Genomic DNA, 17569 nt, shown 5'->3' on the forward strand with positions numbered 1-17569 from the left:
GACAGGGTGGGAACAAGCCATTTCTGGAGATCTTACCATAAGACAACCTATCATTCCAACAACCCAGCATGACAGCCCATGGCTTTGCAGATAAAGCCGGTAAAGCACAGGGAGGCTAAGATGCTTCCCTTGGTTCACAAAGAGTCGGTAGTAGTAGCAGGACCAGGAACCAAGCTGGCCTGAATCCCAAGCCCCCGTCTCCTGTGCTGACTCTCCCATGCTTTAGAGTTGGCTGATTCCTGGTGCCGGGATAGCAGCTGAAGCCAGAATCGGGAATCAGACCCTGCCTCTGTGGATACGTGGAATGAACAGCTAGAAAGTGAAAATGGCAGGTGTGCCCACCTGGTTCCATTTAGAGAAGGGTCCTCACATCTCACATAAGGGGGTAGGGGGATAACGAGCCTCTCCCCTCCTCTCCTTCCTTTCCTCCCCTTTTTTTCTCTCCCCTCCCCTCTCTCTGCTTCTCTGTCTCTCCTCTCCTCCCTTCTGTCTCTTCTTTCTTCCTCCCTTCCCCTTCCTCTTCCTCCCCTCTGTCTCCCCCTCCTCACCACTCGCCCCACCTCTCCTCTCTGCACCTGGTTTGCGGATGGGATGGGGCAGGATTTGTCAGCGTTGATGGGAAGCATGGTCTCCCCTGTGCAATTACTCTCTACCTGTGTAACCTTTTGGAAAGCCTGGTAGCGCAGTGGTTTAGTACTGCGGCTAACCGAAAGGTCGGCAGTTTTGAGTCCACCAGGCTCTCCTTGGAAACTCTATGGGATAATCCTACTCTGTCCTATAGGGTCGCTAAGAGTCAGAATCAACTCAATGGCAAGGGGTTTGGTTTTTGGTTTTGGTGTGACCTTTTAAACAAGGAACTGGGAGCAAGTCCCCAGCTGTGACATGAATTGACAAAGCTTGACAGTGGTTTTCACACTGGCTTTGTAGGCAGTGACCCCAAGAATCATGGGGGACAAGGGAAGGCTGAGTTGGCAGCGCTCCTGCGTGCAACAGGCCAGCTGCCCTGTCTTTGGTTGGGCACCTTGGGCTGCATGTGGAGGTCTCCACCTTTTCACACCTGGGCCCTTTCCTTCCCCAGTTAGAGTAACTAACATAGTCGCTGTATCTCCCCAGTTAGAGTAACTAGCGTAGTCACTGTATCTCCCCAGTTAGAGTAGCTAACGTAGTCACTGTATGTCCCCAGTTAGAGTAACTAACCCAGTCACCCATCTCCCCAGTTAGGGTAACTAAGGTAGTCACTGTATCTCCCCAGTTAGAGTAACTAACGTAGTCGCTGTTATCTCCCCAGTTAGAGTAGCTAACGTAGTCACTGTATGTCCCCAGTTAGAGTAACTAACGTAGTCACTGTGTCTCCCCAGGTAGAGTAGCTAACGTAGTCACTGTATGTCCCCAGTTAGAGTAACTAACGTAGTCACTGTGTCTCCCCAGGTAGAGTAGCTAACGTAGTCACTGTATGTCCCCAGTTAGAGTAACTAGCATAGTCACTGTGTCTCCCCAATTAGAGTAACTAACGTAGTCGCTGTATCTCCCCAGTTAGAGTAACTAGCGTAGTCACTGTATCTCCCCAGGTAGAGTAGCTAACGTAGTCACTGTATGTCCCCAGTTAGAGTAACTAACCCAGTCACCCATCTCCCCAGTTAGGGTAACTAAGGTAGTCACTGTATCTCCCCAGTTAGAGTAACTAACGTAGTCCCTGTATGTCGCCAGTTAGAGTAACTAAGGTAGCTACTGTATCTGCTTCGTTGAAAACTTGCGCCATCAGGTCCTGCTCAGTTACAGCGTCTAGCCTAATAACACAAGAATGTCTATACTGGGTGCTCTGAAGAGAGTCGGCATTTGCTGGGAACTTTGCAAATCACAGTATCTCCCAAATTAATTCTGAGGACAGTCTGAAGTTATTTCCTAGCCAAAACCCCAAACAAACCAGTGAGCCCCCTTCTCTCCATCATAATATATCGGTCTGTGGGTTCGTCCTCTTCCTCCCCACAAAAATGAACTAGTTTGTTCTGTAAATTCCAGCACTTGTAAACGCACTTATCATACTCTGCACCCTAAATGGGGCTGAATAATATATTAGTCTGATTAAATTTTCATTAACGTTCAAAATCATTATTCAGTCATAGTGTCTGATAAAATATGCTGGCTTTTGAGTTCCCAAATAATTACCAAAGGTTCTTGAGAAGGAATACCCTAGTTAAGAAAGAAGACTCTCAACAAGATGGATTGACACAGTGGCTGCAACAATGGGCTCAAGCATAACAATTGTGAGGTTGGCGCAGGACCGGGCGGTATATCCTTCCGTTGTGCATAGGGTTGCTATGAGTTGGAACCGACTCAACAGCACCTAACAACAACAACAGTTAAGACAGAAAAGCAGAAAGGGCCACATAAACCAGAGACTGCATCAGCCTGAGACTGGAAGAGCAAGATGGTGCCTGGCTACCACGAGTGACTGCCCTGACACGGAACACAACAGAGAATCCCTGGTGGAGCAGGAGAAAAGTGGGACGGAGGCCTCAAATCCTAGTAAAAAGACCAGACTTAATGGCCTGAATGAGACTGGAGGGACCCCAGAGGTCATGGCCCCTTGGACTCTCTGTTAGCCCAAAGCTAAAACCCTCTCCTCAGGCAAGATTAGACTGGACTCTAAGACTTAAAAGGATACTGGTGAGGAGTAAGCTTCTTGGCTCAAGTAGACACATGAGACTAAGTGGGCAGCTCCTGTCTGGAGGTGAGATGAGAAAGCAGAGGGGGACAGGAGCTGATTGAATGGACACAAGAAATACAGGCTGGAGAGGAGGAGTGTGCTGTCACATCGTAGGAGAGCAACTAGGGTCACATAAAAATGTGTGTATACGTTTTTATATGAGAAACTTACTTGAATTGTAAACTTTCACTTAAAGCACAATAAAAAAAAATGGAAAAAAAAAGAAAAGAAATAAAAGCCAAATTGTTGTTCAGTCTCCCTGAACTAGGTTGTAACTGCAGATAAAACGACGACTTGTATCCTCCTGTTGGCTTCGCCCCTCGGGTTGGGAGATTTATCTGTACTTGCCTTGAGGTTCATTAGAAAGAAGCACCTCAAATCACAACGAAGTTGACATCACGGGTCCACAATTTTTCTAATTCAGGATCATAAAGAGTAAGACCATGACAGCTGTGTTTGTTAAAAAAAAAACGCTCAGCTTAACCCGCCCAAATCAGACGACTTCAAACCTCCCAAGCCAGCCTGACACCGTCTTTTCCATTCTGTCCCGCACACGTCTTTACGTGAACGCTGGCATTTTCGCCATCACTCGCACCTCAAACACGGGAGGCTCCAAGATGTGGGATTGCTTCTTTTTTTCAACTGGTCCCTCAGAGATGGGCTGTAAACGCTCATTGATTCCCTCCTTTTGTTGGAAGGAATTGCTCTGCTATAGAAATGATGGGCCTTTTGTGAGGGGCCTAACTTTCTGAGGACCGCTCTGTTTTCCCACCTCTACCTCTCTTAACCTCTTTGTGGCGGCATGTCAAAGGCCCATCAAGGATGAGCTGAAGTCAGGACAAACGGTGGCAGCCCGATCAGTCCATCGCGGCTCACCTCTGTGTAACTCCCCCGCTAATTCATCATGGCTGGGACAGCCGGCCCGGGGGCCTCTCGCACAATGAGGGGCTGACCACCCGCAGCCTGGCTGGGGAGGGCAGCTGGCACAGGCCGCACAGCGGAGATAAGTGCTGGCTGTCAGCGCAAGGACAAAGAAGGACAGGCCCTGGGGAGAAAGAGGAGATTAAAAAAACCGCCTCACAACTGCTTTATCTGATGAGGGTTATGGCTAATTAATTATAAACTCAATTACCTAACCCTTACTTCAGCAGTCTCTATTCATTAAGAGATAAAACTTGACTGGCTGCTAAGTTTCCCTCACACACAGAGGCACACAGCACGCAGGCTGCCATTTATCCTTCCTGCCACCTGATTTCCTCAGAAGAGCTCCAAAGGCACCCATACCTGTCAGCCGTGTGGCAAAACATGGCCTGTTTGGGGTCTCTCCCCCCCGCTCCCTGTTTTCAGCCCAAGCCCCCTCTGCCGCACGCTGGGAGGGCCCAGCTCCCATGCTGGGCTCTGCTATTAAAAAGCAAAACCCAGACACTAGACAATAGACATTCTGTAGGCACCCGCTCCAGCTCCTCCGCGCAGTTCTTCTGCATTTTAAGTGCTTCTTTTAATTTAGGTGCTAAAATTGGGTAACTGGCAGCAGAACTGCTTTGTCCTCTTCTCTAGCTGGAGAAGGGAAGACGGGAATTCATCCAGGTAGACGTGATTTTTAAATAGAGATTTCAGTTCCCCTCCTAAATTAAAAAAAAAAAAAAAAAATTTTTTTTTCCCCCTAAATTCTGGCTGGGCCTGACCTGCTCTGCACGCCTAACACCGCGTTTCCGACTCCACAGAACCTCCCAGGCCCTGCTCCATCAATAGGCTCCATTCAGCGAAGGCTGTTAATCTCTTCCACCCTCTCCGCTTTGCCCACTTTAATGTATTTTCATGTCTATAAGTTCTTTTAATAAGCTGGGAGGGTCTGTGAGAGAAATACTTCAGGTTTCCTTACGGCTTGCTCGTCGCCAAGATTTCCTCTGGTGCCGCGCAAATGGGATATCTGGTTGTGCGTCAAACTCTCAGCTTGATCTCCTTCCCTGACGGGAGGTCACCAGCACCCCCCAATTTAATATCGGTGCAATTATTTTTATGATGAGCAATCAAGAGACGCAGCCCCGTCCCCTCTTCTTTCTGATAGCGTGGCCCTCTTGTTTACTATTTCTGGTACGCGTCACCATGGCACTGGGGAGAACATTCCAGGTTCTGAGCAGCCCGCCTGGAGCCCGCAGCAAACTGCCCCGGCATCCTGGACCCAGCAGGGAAGGACCCAGGCTGGAGGGGCTGGAGGGATGCTGGTATGAAGGCACCTGCCGCCACACACCTGGCCTCAAAAGTTGCTGATACCAGCCCCTCCAAACAACCTCACACCCCAGCCCGCTCCGCACTGCACCCTGAGAAGCAATACTGTCGTTGTTCTGTGGTGTTGCATTGATTTCAACTCATGGTGACCCTAAATGACAGAGTAGAACTGCCCCATAGGATTTCCTATGCTGTAACCTTTATGGAAGGAGCCCTGGTAGAGCAGTGGGTAAGCATTTGGCTGCTCACCAAAATGTCAGCAGTTGCAACCCACCAGCCGCTCCACGGGAGAAAGGCGTGGCTGTCTGCTCCTGCAGAGATTATAGTCTCAGAAACCCTCTGGGGCAGTTCTACTCTGTCCTACAGGGTGCCTGTGAGTTGGAATCGACTGTACAGCCATGACTTTTGAGGAAACTTTATAGAAGCAGATCTCCAGGTCCTTCTTCTGCAGAGCTGCTGGTGGGTTTGAACCGCTGACCTTTTGGTTAGCAGCTGACCACTTAACCACTGTGCCACCAAGACTCCTTCCCAAGATGGATAAATGGGAAAAATAAAGTGCAAGGGAAGTGGGTGGACTGGGGCCTGGGAGCTGGGCTAAGCTTCTAGAAGTGGCTGTTCCCACAACTGGCCTTCCCTAATGCGTCCATGACTCTGTGTCCTGCAAGCCCAAATGCCGAGATGTCAGATGGCCACTTTTCCCGCCCGCCCTGAACAGCGGCAGAAGGAACCCTGGCTGGATATTTGGCACACATATTTGGTAACAACCTAGAGTAAGGTGCCCTGTGCCACTGGCTCCTAGGTCTTTAGCCAGGCCACCAGTTCAGAGGTCTGGTGAGGACAGCTGATGGCCAAGGCCCACCAGCTGGGAGAAGGCAGAACTGTGCCCAGAAACCAGTCTGCGGCCCCTTTCTGGCCAGCATCTGTCTCTTTGGGTGGCCTGGACATGGGCGACACCTCTGAATGCCAGTCTGGTGGACCCCTGCCTGGGAGCCTCCCTGTAGGGGGTAAGGACATGTATGAGCGTATACAGATGCTTCATGTGGGGGCAGACCCTGGGCTCAGGTCCCCGTGCTGGGATTTGCTTGCTAAGTATCTCTGGGCAAGTCTTTCATCCCTCTGCCCCCTGCGGGTCAAGGCCCCCAAGTAGATCTGTGCCCAGAAACCCACTCACCAACAGGGTTGACTGCGACATGATGGGATCGGCAACAAGGGCCTGGAACTCCCTGACTCCGCAAAACAGACTGAAAAGCGCAACCATCGTTCCTCCAAGCCTAAAACGTCCCTGATGTGATGGACCCCATCTCGCAGAGGCTGCGTGGAGACTGGGGGTAATCATCAACAGCAGCTTCTTTGGTGAGAACACAGACCAGCTATTCCGGAGGAAAACTATTCTCAATCGTTTCTTCACGGAGCCAGACTCACTAGTAACCCAGGTCCGACTCACAGCGACCCCATGTGTTACAGAGTACAACTGCTTTATAGGATTTTCTTGGCTACAATCTTTATGGCAGCAGATGGCCAGGCCTTTCTTTCATGGCACTGCTGGGTAGGTTTGAACTGTCAATCTTTAGGCTAGTAGTCGACTGCAAACTGTTTGCCCACCCCAGGGACAATCCACTAGCAGCAATCAAGGAAATAAAAAGAAATATCATGCCATAGGTTTTCAAACCACGCCGTAATCTTTCAAACATGGCCTCCAGAATTAATGCTCCCGAGGACCGTGTCATCACCACTGTGCGCAGATGCGTATAGGGGGTGTGGTGAGTCAGTCGGCCAGCGTTTTGCACGGAGCCCGGGACGCACAGGTGCAGGCTGGGGAAGGGGTTGGGGCAAGGAAACCAGGTTCCTGCTCTGGCCCCTGGGAGCTGGTTATGTTTAGAACTGGAGAAACGCCACTCATCTGTAAAGCAAGAGTAGGAAGACAGTTCATAACTTATAGATACTGGTATTTCTATTCCATCGGAGGAAAACACAGGCCATTTTTCACGGGTGTATTCAGGTCATTTCTCCATACAGAGTCAGAACATACCTCTCTTCTTTCTTAGCTCATGGGCAGCAATGGGTTTTCTCCTTGTTTAATTGCCATGCTATTAATCCATGTTTTGCTTCTTGTCATTGTTATCCGGCACCGTGAAGAGGTTCTGTGGACCACCATAGCCCTGGTTCCATGACTCTCAACCACGCTGACTGAAGGGGACTGCGCTGGGAAAACCCCCAGAGGCCTTCTCGGAACACCTACACTTGTCCAGTCCTTTCCCTTCCTCGTCCTCCACTGACAAGACAGAGTCAGCGGAGGAGACAGAGAAGAAGTGAGAAAGGGAGCAGGCAAGGTTTGCACCAAGAGGTGGAGAGAACAGCACCTCAAGGAGTGGTCTGCTGGACACAGGTGAGCAAGGCCAGGATGAGATGCAGGACACAGGGGAGCCAGACCAGGACGAGATGCTGGACACAGGGAAGAGACAGTTGAGCAGGACTGGGACGAGATGCCAGACACAGGCAAGCAAGACAAGGACAAGATGGGGTACTTGGCAGGCAAGCAAAGGCCACCACTGCCAGGCAAGGAGGGCGTGTCACATGCAGAGAGTACACCTCCTTGCTCTCATCCATGTGGTGGCTGGAGGGGGTGTGAAAGGGCAGCAGGGAAGGGCCCTTTGCTCCTGGGCAGAGGAGTCTTGGAGACAGACAAGGGCCTCACCCGGGGAGGGGTGGGCTTGGCCTAGGACTGTGGGACACGGTACAGACAAGGAGAGGGGCCCGGTGAGACTGGGCCCTTTAGGTCTGAGTGGTGACAATCTGCAGTTGGCTGCTTTGCCCCCATTGGGCTGGCCCCTCATGGGAGGACTGAGGAGCCACTTCACACAGGAGTGAGCGTCGAGCCAGAAGGGAGATAAGTGTCTTCATTTCCTGAGGAAAGCTTTCCCAGTCAGGTCCTGAAAACCCTGCCCCCGATGGCGATGTTACGCCACCCTAAGCCGTGCGTACTGTACCTCCACTCCATGGGAGGCGATAGGGACCAGGAGGCTCAGCGTGTGCGTGCTTAAGTCCTGAGCGCCACCTGAGCACAGGCCCCACTTGTAAAGGTGATTTGCAACAATTAACACTTAGAGACACATTCAGAAAAACCCTGATAATGACAGTCCTACAAATACCAGGAAGACAACTGCAGCTTTTCCCAGGGAGCCACATTTCAAATCCTCCGTGAGGTGGACCTTGTCCTTTCCTTGGGAAACGTGATGGCGTCTTTAGTATTCACTGGCATAATTAGGACTGCAGTTAATTTCATTAAATTCTCTTGCTGCTAAATGAAGCAGATTATGAGACATCTTTTATTGCAAGGCGTGAAATTACAGCCTGTCGGCTGCCAATGGTGAGGTGAAACTAATGAATTACGGGGTAAATAACACCAGAATTAACCAGCCAATTTAACATAGCGCCACAGAACAAAGTCATTTCTGCTTTGAGGAACCGCACTGCCAGGGTCCCCAGCCAGGACACGCCCTGACCCAGGAATTCAGCCCAAGGGTACTGCAGATGCCAAGCGCTGAGGGCCAAGGAGAAGGGAGGCTCAGGGAAACAGTTCCCCAGAGCCTCCCCTGGCTGGAAAAGCATGAGGGAGCCCAAAGGAAATAAACTTGCCAAATACCTACGGTGTGGAAAAAGGGGAAAGAAATCAACTATCAAGTTTCGTCTACGTGTCTGCACTTGCTGTGTTTGTAGAGAGGGTCAGGGAAACTTTGTCTGTGTGCCCTGTGAGTACACGCTCCAGTACGCACGAAGATGAGGACGTGAAGGGAAGGCAGTTCACGTTCTATCTAGTGAGTTAAGGGAACACGTACAAAACACTTTGAAAACCAGTGTAAAACCTACCACACAACTGAACTTCTTATCCTTCTCAGAAGTCCTGATGTCATCACCATGGCGCAAAACTTCACAGGCCTCACCATCACTGAATTACCATTTTCACTGTGAGTTATTTCCCCTTTTTGCTAAATGCAAATCTTCCGTTGGGGAAATAATTATTTTCCTTAATCCCGTTCGGATGCCGTGTAGGAAGCTTAACAGCTCCTGGTAATAGGAAAAAGCTATTTGCCTCTGGTGATCCCGAGTGGTGCAAGCAATTAATACTCTCGGTTGCTAACCGAAAGGTTGGTGGTTCAAGTCCACCCAGAGGTGCCTCGGACGAAAAGCCTGGCAATAAACCAGCCACTGCAAACCCTGTGGAGCACAGGTCTACCCTGACACACATGTGGTCGCCATGAGTTGGAGTTTATTCAATGGCGACTGGGATTGTTTGTTTTTTAATTTGCTACTGCATGTTACTTTATCCTTATTCATTTAGCAAGAGTGGACCCTGTCCCAGGTGCTGGGCAAAGCAGGAGGAGAGATAAGAGGATGTGGATTGGACCTAAAGATGCTGTGGGCTGGTGGTGAACAGACACATACATGCTGGTAAGTGAGGTAACAGCCAAGAGAGAGGTGAGCACAGGGTTCTGAACCCCCAGGGGGCAGAGGTGGATCGCAGGTTCCTGAAACAGATCTCTTGGGGCGATCAGGAGAGGCAGGGTAACTGCAGGAACCCACACTTCTAAACCAAAACCCACTGCCGTCGAGTCGATTTCGACTCATAGCGACCCTATAGGACAGAGTAGAACTGCCCCATAGAGTTTCCAAGGAGCACCTGGCGGATTTGAACTGCCAACCTCTTGGTTTGCAGCCGTAGCACTTAACCACTATGCCACCAGGGTTTCCACACTTCTCAAAGCACTGAGAAATGCAGGTGGTGTCTACAAACGATTACCGATCAGAAGTTGGTACACTATATTCTCCTGCAGAGCTGACTAGAAATTATTTTACCTCAAAGCTTTTAACATTTTTGACCACTGTACTGACTGGACCATGAAAATACAGGGCCTTATAATCCTAGGAGTCCCTGGGTGGGTTCATGTGCTCGGCGGCTAACTGAATGCTTGGTTGGAGGTCTGCATCCACCTAGAGGTGCCTCAGAAGAAAGGCCTGGCAATCTACATTCAATAAACTAGCCAGTGAGAACCCTATGGAGTGCAGTTCTGCTCTGACACACATGGGGTCACCATGGGTCAGAGTTGACGGAAGCTGGTTTAAACCTGGAGCAAGACGCAACTTTAAAGGTTGCCTGGTCGGGTCCACTTTTTGATGATGCAAAACGTACGCCAGGAAAAAGATAGCTTCCTGGGGATCTTGCCCGCTCAGTAAGAGAAAGAGTAAGTGCAGCTCCAGGGCAGCAGGGCCAGGCTGCAGGTCGGGTGTAGCGGATGAGCCACTGACACGACAAATACACACCCCAGGACCTAGAAACACAGCTGGGATGACGAAAACGGTCCCTTTTGTGGTACTAGCTTAACTAGTTGAGTGATGTTGAGTGATGAAAACCCTGAAAATTGTTCCTATTGGGTAAAATGACACAGATTAAATTGCTATGGTTAGCACAGTCTTACTATAAACTTGATTCATTTTAACCCTGTCAGATCTTTTCAGAGAGGTAATTTTCTATACAGAATGAACCTGGAGCTAAATAATTTATGAAGCGGTTGGCATTACTTACGAATTTCACAGAGAGTATGTACACTGTGCCACAACATAGCTTTTGCATTTTTTTTTTTTTGCATTTTGGGCAAAATCAAACGTCCTGTGAGCAGAAAGAGGGCTCCATATTTTGGGAATGGTTGGAAAAGCAGAATGGACATAGTCTAGCGGAAAAGGCGGCCAAGTGGTCTTCGGTCAGTTTCCTTTCTGAAACAATGCTGTTTTCTAAACTCAGTCATCTTTTCTTCCTCAGTTTCTTATTCTTTCAAAAGAATCACCATTTTCCCAGGCATACAGTCTCAAAATCTAAAGTCTCACATTGCTGTTGTTGTTAGGTGCCATCGAGTTGGTTCTGACTCATAGTGGCCCCACGTACAACAGAACGAAACACTGCCCGGTCCTGTGTCATTCTCACAATCGTTGCTGGTGGAGCCCATTGCTGCAGCCACTGTATCAATCCATCTCCTTGAGGGTCTTCCTCTTTTTTGCTGACTCTCTATGCTACCAAGCATGATGTCCTTCTCCAGGGGCTGGTCCCTCCTGATAACATGTCAAAAGTATATGAGACAAAGTCTCACCATCCTCATTTCCAAGGAGCATTCTGGCTATACTTCTTCCAAGACAGGTTTGTTGGCTCTGGCAGTCCATCGTATTTTCAATATTCTTCGCCAACACCATAACTCAAAGGTGTCAATTCTTCTTCTGTCTTCCTTATTCACCGTCCAGCTTTCACAGGCAAATGAGGTGACTGAAAACACCATGGCTTGGGTCAGGCGCGCCTTAGTCTTCAAAATGACATCTTTGCTTTTTAACACTTTAAAGAGGTCTTTTGCAGCATATTTGCCCAATGCAACGCGTCCTTTGATTTCTTGACTGCTGCTTCCTCACGGAATGTCACCATGTCTATATTAAAAAAGTTGCCGACTCCCACACCTTGTCTCCCTGTGTACGCCCCCTTCTTTGGTCCCGATGCTACCTCTGCCCAACAAGCTCAACCTGGTAAAAGTCAACCAGCCCATAGTTCTGAAACTCTCGTGGTGGTGGTGATGGTGGGGCCTCTCTGGGGAGATGTACTCACAAACTCTTACGCTCCACTGACAGCGTCAAGGGGCACATAAACCTCAAGGTCAGAATGTACAGTGGCTTACGTCAAGACCTCCTTTCTCTTCTAAGTCCTAGAGTCCCGTTTCCAACTGTCCAGTAAACTGTTCAATAGCATGCCTTGCTAAAACTCACAACTCATGGATAGCGAGCAAAAAAAAAAAAAACAAAAACACACCACCAAACCCATTATACTCGAGTCGATTTCGATCCATAGCTGCCCCATAGGTTTTCCAAACAGCAGCTGGTGGATTTGAACTGCTGACCTTTTGGTTAGCAGCCAAACTCTCGAACACTTGTGCCACCAGGGCTCCCGTGGATAGGGAGACACCTATATATCCATTCTCGATAAAATACAGTAGGTACAATGGAATGAGGTTTGAGATTAGGGAAAGGTTTCTAGAAAAGAAGAGGGTGACTTTAGTCTTAACAGAGCTGCGCAGAAGAAGGCCAGGTTGCTGCAGTGGCAGAAGTCCTGAGCCAGGGTGCAGGTGAGCAGTGCAAGGCAGATGTGCCAGGTAGATGAGAGCTGAGATGAGGCTGGCTAAGCAGCTCAGGCTTCACCCTGGAGGCCACGGGCAGACTGCGAAGGGTGCAAACTCAGGGCGAGACCTAGCTGGATTTCAACAGGGGAAAGACCACCTTGGTGGTGGGAAGGGAGACAGACATATTTGAGGGTACAGATGGAAGGCTTGGAAGGCAGTTAAGAGGCCTAAACTCAAGTCCAGGGGAGAGACTGGAGGGGCTGCACTCGTGGAGCAGGACCCAGGAGGAGGGGACAGGGTGGACAGGTACTTAAGAAAAAACCAGGCAGGACGGAGTGAGGCTTAAGGGCGGGTGGGGAACAGCAATATATGAGACAAGGTTCCCAGGTTTCTACACATTTTTAGAACATTCGAGTTGGACCACAGGGAAGGACATAGTAACCGCAAAAGCCTCAGTATAAAGACGTGGAGCGGCCGGCTTGGAGCTGCCTGGAGCATTAAGTGGGCGGCAGAAGATAAGCCTGGATGGAAAACCAAGGGCTTTCTATGCAAGCAAGAGAGGTGAGAAACAGGAGACGGGTGGAGCAGCCTGGCCCGGAAGCTGAAAGGGGACAGAGCCTGAAGCTCAGGTCTCCCCCTAGCTGCTCACAAAAAGGAGGGATGTACAGACTTACTGGACCCATCGAGACTGGAGGACTCCCAGAAACTAACGTCCTGAGTAGGAAGCGATCACCTAATAAGCAAGGTATGCACGGGCTTACTAATCTGTAGTGCACAATTTCACCTGTTTTTCACCACGTCTTTGATGTGAAATTGTGCACCACAGGTTAGTAAGTAAAGGCAATTAAGCCTCGGCGTACCTTGCTTACTGTAAACCTGTGCTGAACTTGCTTACCGGATAATCCGCCCCTAGTCCTCAGATACTTTTTTAACCTTGAACCAAAACTATTCCACGAGGTCATCCTTTAGCTAACAGACTGGCTCGTAAAATAAACAATATCATCTGTGAGTCCTGTGCTTCTTTTAAAGGTCATCTATACGAGACCAAACGGTCAACATTTACTCAAAAGCAAAGATGAGAAGGCAAGGGGCAGGGAAGCTAGATTACTGGCAATGGAACAACCAGAACGGAAATTATGAGAAAGTTTACACAACTGTGAAAAATGTAACAAACGTCGCTGAACAAATTATGTAAAAATTGTTAAACTGGAACCTAGTTTGCTGTGCAAACTTTTACCAAAAACTCAATAAAATATGTTAGTAAAATAAAAAAGAAAAGAGCAGGGCAGAGGTGATGACAGGCCCTGGGAGCAGAGAGAGGGGCATGGGGAACCTGGGCAGGGAGGTCAACCGTGGTTTGGCAGATTCGCCTGGACTTCAAGGGTTCCATGGTTAAAATCCAAGCAGAGTGACAAGAGGATAACAGCATTTCTGTTTACCTTTGAAGATTCAGCTACTTAATTTTATATAAACGTGACGACAACATTTTAAGTTTACTGAACCGATTGGTAGGGGAACAGGAATTTGCAGGGGGACTCGCCACGGGTCATCCTTGGCAGCTGCCTTAAAGCCCTTCTCAGAAGACTATCTTCTAATTCACAAAATACACAGCATTGCAGAAGAGCCAGCTGTATCAAAAGACTAACCAATACACACGCGAACCATCCGTAATAAACTCCCCTCTCTATTCACACATTAAAGAGCCAGGAGCAGATCTAGTAATTACCACAGTCACGAGAGGTGAGTGGCATAAGCGACCCACCAAATCATCAGTGACAAATGCAATGGGTTTGGTTGCTTTGTTTTTTATACCTATGGCTATACTCCCATTTGGGAATGGGTTTTCTTTGTTACGTTAACGAGGCTGTATTAGTGTAGTGTGTGTCTTCAGTCAACCCCTTTTGAGAATAAAAGCAGCAGGTAAACGGAGCAGAGATGGGGAAGATACAAGCCATGCCATACAAAGATCACCAGAGAGCCAAGGAACAGAAGCTGAAGAGACAAGGACCTGCCTCCAGAGCCAAAAGAGAAAGAGCCTTCCCCTAGAATTGGTGCCCTGAATTCAGACTTCTAGCCTCTTAAGCTGTGAGAAAATTAATTTCTGTCTGTTAAAGCTGCCCACTTGTAGTATTTGTTACAGCAGCACCAGATAACTAAGACATATGGTTATTGTTGTTAGCTGCTGTCAAGTTGGTTGCAACTAACAGTGACCTTAGGTATAGAGGGACACGTTGCCCAGTCCTGTGCCATCTTCATGATTGCTGGTATGCTTGAGTCTATTGTCTCAATCTATCTCCCTGAGGGTTCCCCCGGTTTTTTGCTGACTCTTTACCAAGCAGGATATTCTTTTCTAGTAATAGGTCTTCCCTGATGACATGTCCAAAGTGAGCGAGTCAGTATCTCACCACCCTCACGTCTAAGAAACATTTCGGTTGTACTTCTTCTGAGACTGATTTATTCGCTCCTTTGGCAGTCCACGGTATATTCAATATTCCTCGTCAACACCACATTTCCAATGCTCAGTTCTTCTGTCTTTTGTTTTGCTATCCAACTTCACATGTATATGAGGCAACTGAAAAGACCATAGTTTGGGGCAGACCCACCTTAGTCATCAAAGTGACATCTTTGCTTTTTAAAACTTTAAAGAAGTCTTTGTAGCAGATTTTCCCAATGCAATACATTGTTAGATTTCCTGATTGCTGCTTCTGTGGGTGTTGACTGGTGATTCAAGTAAAATGAAATCACTGACAACTTCGATTTATTCTTCATTTATCATGATGTTGTTTATGGGTCCAGTTGTGAGGGCTTCATATGTCAAATACGACATTTCCTAATCCACTTTTCAAAGTTCTTTAACTCATTAATGAGTGTGTAAGCAGGGCTTCCCAAGGTTAACAATGGCTACACCACAGGTGGGAAGAGTGTGTACAGTATATGGGTGAAGGATCCAGAAAAAAAAAAAAGAAAGAAAGAAAATGATACCAGGATGGCTCTACGAGAAGGGAGGGACATTAGCTTAAAATGATTTATTCTGTCAGCAATGACATGAGACAAGAGAAGCTCAGAGCTGTGTAGAAGGAATCAGCCCTCAGTGAATGTTAAGTGTATTCATGAACATAAAGCCGAATCACACCGCATGGCATGGAGCCACAGGTTGGACACCTACTGGTCCTTGTTTATAAATTGCTAAATGGCAACCGAGTTCCTATTTTTAAAATAAACCTGTGTCTATCCAAGGGTTTCTGAATGAGCGAGTGAGACTGCTGGTAACTTCTTTTTGGAGCAGAAACTTACAACGGTTGGTTATTGTATTGTCTATCACTACATATTGATCAGGAATCTGGGGACCTGTCTCTTTTTCATCAGAAGCGTGGTCTACACTCTGTTCCCGCGTCTTCCCTCCCGCTCACTCAACAGCCTGTAATCCATCTTCCTCTCTGTCACTTCACTGATAACGTCATCGGTGACCTTGTCCCGCAAACCCATGGATACGTTTTAGCCTCTTTCTATTTTATCTCCACCTTTAAAAAGACAAATTCTTTTTTTTTTCCTAATCCCCCACAGGAGCGCATTCTCTCAGTTTTTCTTCTGGGTCTCTGGTCCTGTTTCTTGGCTCTCTCTACAGGCTCTTCTTCATCTGGCTGTTCTAAAAACTGGCATTCCTCGGATTTCATCCCAGCCCTCTGTTCTTCTCATTTGGGGCAGCTTCTTGATCTCATATATTCTTACGTGTTCAATTTCCATTTCCATATTCATGACCCCCAGACAGCCAGCCATGTCCAGCCCAGATTTCCCTGTTCTAGGAAAACATCCATCAGACACCTTGTTGGGATACTCCTCAGGCTCCTTACACTCAAGGGTGTCTAAGACCACACTCCCTGTCTCCTCTGCCACCCCACCCTCCCACTTCTCATGAATGGCGCCAACTTCTATGACAGTGACCAGGCCAGAAATAGCCTTGACATCCTTTCCTCCTTCCTCCCTCATTGGCCACAATCAACAAATCAATCAAGACGGTCCACTCTACGTCCTCAAAATCTCTCAGATATGTCCTCTTCTCCCCATTTCCATATCCACCACCTTCCTTTAGCACACCAGGCTTTCTCTCTTGAGTGACTCCAACCCCTACCTCCTAACTAGGCTCTCAGCCCCTCCAATCCATTCTCCGTTCTGCAGCCTAAGTGACAACTGTAAGGTACATCACTTTTTTGAATGCTGCTGGTAAAACACAGGGTCCCTGGGTGACAGGGCTTCAAACCAGTTCACTCTAGTTTGACCCCCTGCTGAGTGGTGAAAACGGTCAATGCCCTCATCTGCTAACCTAAAAGGTTGGAGGCTAGAGTCCACCTAGGGGTGCCTTAGAAGAAAGGCCTGGTGATCTACTTTAAAAAAATCAGCCATTGAAAATCCCATGGGACACAGTTCTGCTGAGACACATGAGGGCGCCATGAGTCAGAATCAAGTTGACAGCAATGGGTTAGTGAAACACAGGCCAGTGGGTGCCGAGTGCTGACCCATCACACTGCAGGATTTCTAAAGGGACAGTTAGAAAAGGAGGCCGAGAAAGAGGCTGGAAGAGGTAGAGGATGTTTCCAACTCATCCCCAGCGAAGGTAACAACGTGGGAGAGGTACAGAAGTGCTTTCTCCCTCCCTAGATAAGTGTCAGCTGCTAGCTGAAAGGTTGGTGGTTCAACCTCCCAGAGACTTCTTGGGAGAAAGGACCTGGAGATCTGCTTCCTTAAAACTACAGCCTAGGAAACCCTATGTGGGCAGTTCTACTCTGTCCTATAGGGTCGCTATGAGTCGGAATCAACAACAAGAATCAGGTGTCACTGTGCTTTGTCTCTAAGCCATTTCTTAAATGGTCATCAGAATGGCTGGAGCCTACAGAATGGTTGCCACCGGACAGCAGCCCACTGTCACAAAAGACTGGCCATCAACAGGTGCGTCCCCTCAATGGGGAAGCTGCTTGATGCTTACCAAACTCTAAGTCCAGGAGCAGGAAAACCAAAACCCCAGGCTGCAGGGAGATGTGTGTTCCCCAAAAGACCACAATATGATCTGATTACAAACATCCTCGTGAGTGTTTTGAGTAAACAGCTAATACACTCCTAGCTGGAAAATTATTTTACTCATAAATTATTTCAGATTTTAATTTTCCCCTTTTCTGGCTACGCGGCCTCTCTTCACTGACTTTCTCATTTTAAAGGAAGTTCATAATTCTTTATAAGTTTCTCTCATTCCGTGTTGGTGACATCTATTTCTGAGTGGAAATCAAGCTACAACAATGTCTTTCAAAGGGTAAGAATCTGCAAATAAGGTACCATTTCATGTATGAAAAGTCAGATATCCCTTTGCTGGTGGCTCCTGGATAGGAGGGAAAGGTGGCCTCCTATCACCGGCTTGACGTTCCCCCTCCGCAGTGCTTCCTGGGGGATCAGAATGGCTGGGAAAGCCGACTTTCAACAAACCTCGCCTTCCCTG

The 17569-nt window shown here is 48.2% G+C and overlaps 1 protein-coding gene across 4 annotated transcripts in view; it reads right to left on the reverse strand.

The window, feature by feature from the left end:
* Nucleotides 1–17569, reverse strand: part of AGAP1 (ArfGAP with GTPase domain, ankyrin repeat and PH domain 1) — a 672497-nt gene that overhangs the window by 310432 nt on the left and 344496 nt on the right. Inside the window, exon 10 of one of the 4 annotated variants that reach the window (XM_064286509.1) lies at nt 2649–3752. The exons of the other annotated variants lie outside the window; for them this stretch is intronic. Within the exon in view, the coding sequence (XP_064142579.1) occupies nt 3513–3752 (240 nt within the window). The 3' untranslated portion in view covers nt 2649–3512. Of the gene's footprint in view, nt 1–2648; nt 3753–17569 lie in introns of those variants that run through there. 4 annotated transcript variants of the gene reach the window in all.

The sequence above is a fragment of the Loxodonta africana genome, chromosome 6 (assembly GCF_030014295.1).
Source record: "Loxodonta africana isolate mLoxAfr1 chromosome 6, mLoxAfr1.hap2, whole genome shotgun sequence".
Classification (NCBI taxonomy): Eukaryota; Metazoa; Chordata; class Mammalia; order Proboscidea; family Elephantidae; genus Loxodonta; species Loxodonta africana.